The sequence below is a fragment of the Sinocyclocheilus grahami genome, unplaced genomic scaffold (genome assembly GCF_001515645.1).
Source record: "Sinocyclocheilus grahami isolate Dianchi unplaced genomic scaffold, SAMN03320097.WGS_v1.1 scaffold8948.1, whole genome shotgun sequence".
Lineage (NCBI taxonomy): Eukaryota > Metazoa > Chordata > Actinopteri > Cypriniformes > Cyprinidae > Sinocyclocheilus > Sinocyclocheilus grahami.
Window position 1 is genome coordinate 334 of NW_015512312.1, and position 2706 is coordinate 3039.

General features: G+C 31.5%; 1 protein-coding gene across 1 annotated transcript in view; it reads left to right on the forward strand.

Annotated features, from left to right (window-relative positions):
* The window catches only part of LOC107578124 (multidrug resistance protein 1-like), a gene marked incomplete at its 5' end in the record, with an annotated part of 2090 nt that extends 329 nt beyond the window's left edge, over positions 1-1761 (forward strand). The window contains 2 exons of the mRNA XM_016264111.1: positions 709-855; positions 1303-1761. Coding sequence (XP_016119597.1) covers positions 709-855; positions 1303-1503 — 348 coding nt within the window. The remainder of the gene's footprint in view (positions 1-708; positions 856-1302) is intronic.
* Between the last annotated feature and the right edge of the window lie 945 nt (positions 1762-2706).

The window sequence follows — 2706 nt, forward strand, 5'->3', positions numbered from 1 at the left end:
CAGAAATCATTCTAATATGCTGATTTGCTGTTCAAGAAACCTTTCGTAATATTGGCAATGTTGAAAACAGTTGTATTTTTGTTGTATTCAGTTGTCTATTTATTAAATAGAATGTTCAACAGGGTTGTTATAGTTCCCAAAAACCATAAAACATTCTTTTGTTATTTGAAATAAAATTGAAACAACTGAAATACGATAAAAATATATTTTTAAAAAATTGTTTTAACTTATTTTATTTCAGCTAATTGGCGTAAAATGTCTCATTTTCATTTAGTTTATCTTTACGTACTAAAATAAGTACAACTTAAATAAAAATGAATGTAAACTATATAGACATATTATATAAAACGAATAAAAATGACAAAAACACAACATTACTAAAACTTTAATTAAAATGAAAACATTCAAAATATTGCTTAAAATTATAATAGTGCCTTAATGATAGTAAAATAACCAGTGTTCAAAAGAAAAGCATTTATTTAAATACAATTTATGATATTAGTAATGTCTACACTTTTGATCAATTTAAATAAAATGTGATCAATTTGAATAAAAGTATAAATTTCTTTCAAATAAAAATTCCCTCCAGACTTCTGAACATAAATATAATATAATATAATATAATATAATATAATATAATAATGCTCTAAGCTGCCAATAAAAACTGTCTGATTTCATGATCTATATGCATATATAATATCCTTTCAGAAATACAACACTCGAGTTGGAGATAAAGGCGCTCAGCTGTCTGGAGGACAGAAGCAAAGGATAGCCATCGCTCGAGCTCTGGTCCGCAATCCCAAACTTCTGCTGCTGGACGAGGCCACGTCTGCACTCGACACAGAGAGCGAGAAGGTTTGTACAGGCTCTTACGCATATTTCCAAAACTATTTCAAAGTATTTCATTAGTAAAGTTAATTTTATATATTAAAACTGTTTCATTCTTGGCACTGAATGGACTGCATGCATTTCTGCCTTCAACCAGCAGGTGGCACTTTTTTGATAGTTTGAACTTGTGTGCCTGCCATCCTGCTGGTTTTAGGGAATACCTTTAAAATTATTTTACACAATATATAATTAATAACACAGTATTACTGTTTTTGCTGTATTTTGGATCAAATAAATGCAGATTTACACTCTACATACTCCCTGAGTTTTAATGTCGCATTACATTTCGAAAAGGAAACAAAAAGATCAAACCTAAGACTAAAGTCAAGAGATTTCATTCATAAAGTGTTGCTTTAAATCTCCATTTATCGCTAGTTTAAAGTTTTGGCCACTTCTTTCTTTCCTGTTACACAGATAGTGCAGAAGGCCCTTGATGACGCTCGGCATGGCCGCACATGTATCGTCATTGCCCATCGCCTGTCCACTATTTATAATGCTGACATCATCGTGGTTGTTCAGAACGGCAAGGTGACCGAGCAGGGAACGCATGCTCAACTCATAGCCAAACAAGGGGCCTACTATGCTCTAGTGAATGCACAAGTGTCTGCTCACTAACTTAATCTCCCTTTGATTTATTCCAGTGGTTGTATATCTAAAATGAAGGGCAAAGTTAAATGATTAAATGGTGCCGTTAATCTTAAATTCAATTGAAATCTCCTCTGTCACTAAATATTCAGTTTGTTTTAGGACTAAATGACTTTGAATGTAAAAGCTTACAGTTGATAAGCTAAGAAGCGTTTAAATATCCGGACTCTAGAAACAAACAAGCAAAAAAGTGGGATAATTGTTATTTAGTCATTTTGTTACAATAAAAGATACTATTCTTGTCTAAAAATGAAAATATATTTTATATCTATAGATTTATTTTTCCTCTTTTTTTTTATATAGAAATATTGTATGTCATACAGTCCATTGTAAATATTATAGTCGTGATATTTTATTGTACATAAAATAATGTACAGTAAAAATCCCTTGATACTTTTTCCCACCAGTACGCATCTGCCTTAACAGGTAATTGCAGCACATTTACCAAATGTTTTGAAGATTGTATGCGTTTGTACAATGGCATTAACCCTTTGAATGTGAATATTGGTTTTGTTTATATGAGATCGGCGCATGGGGGCGCAATGTGCTCGTGATTTGAGCCTCCAACATGTTGGACCTTTTTTTCTGCACTGGCTTGAACTTTATTGTCTTTCGAACAGTAACTGGTATTGTTCTTGTATTATTCCTGTTAATATTATGCATTGTTTATTATTTAGAGTTTTTTCGATTTTTATTAAATAAATTATCTATCCTTCTTTGCTGTCGTTCCTGCATGTTTAAATTAAACTTTTTATTTAAAGTATAGCTAACTCGTTTAAAGTCAATTTCAGTTCCCAAACTCTTCCATGGACTAGCATATTTTTACCTTTTGTGCATGCAATTTTGTTTGTAAGGTCAAATGCAGTTGCGGTACATTTTTATTAATTCTTTTTCCTTCGCATGTATCCAATTTTACACAATTATGCGCTGATAATATTCTTCATATGTTCATTTTCGAAAGACACACTCGGAAAAACACTGAAATCCTTGAACGTGAATGGTTTTCGTGGCTACTGAAGACGTAACAGTTTGTGTTACTTGGTTGGTGTGCTCTGAGATTTATAGATATTATTTTAAAGTGACTGCAAATGTATAGCTATCTTTCATAAACTAGCAAAAACCTAAATTTATAGTCACCGTTTTTTAATTCAAGTTACAGTTCTTCTTTTATCT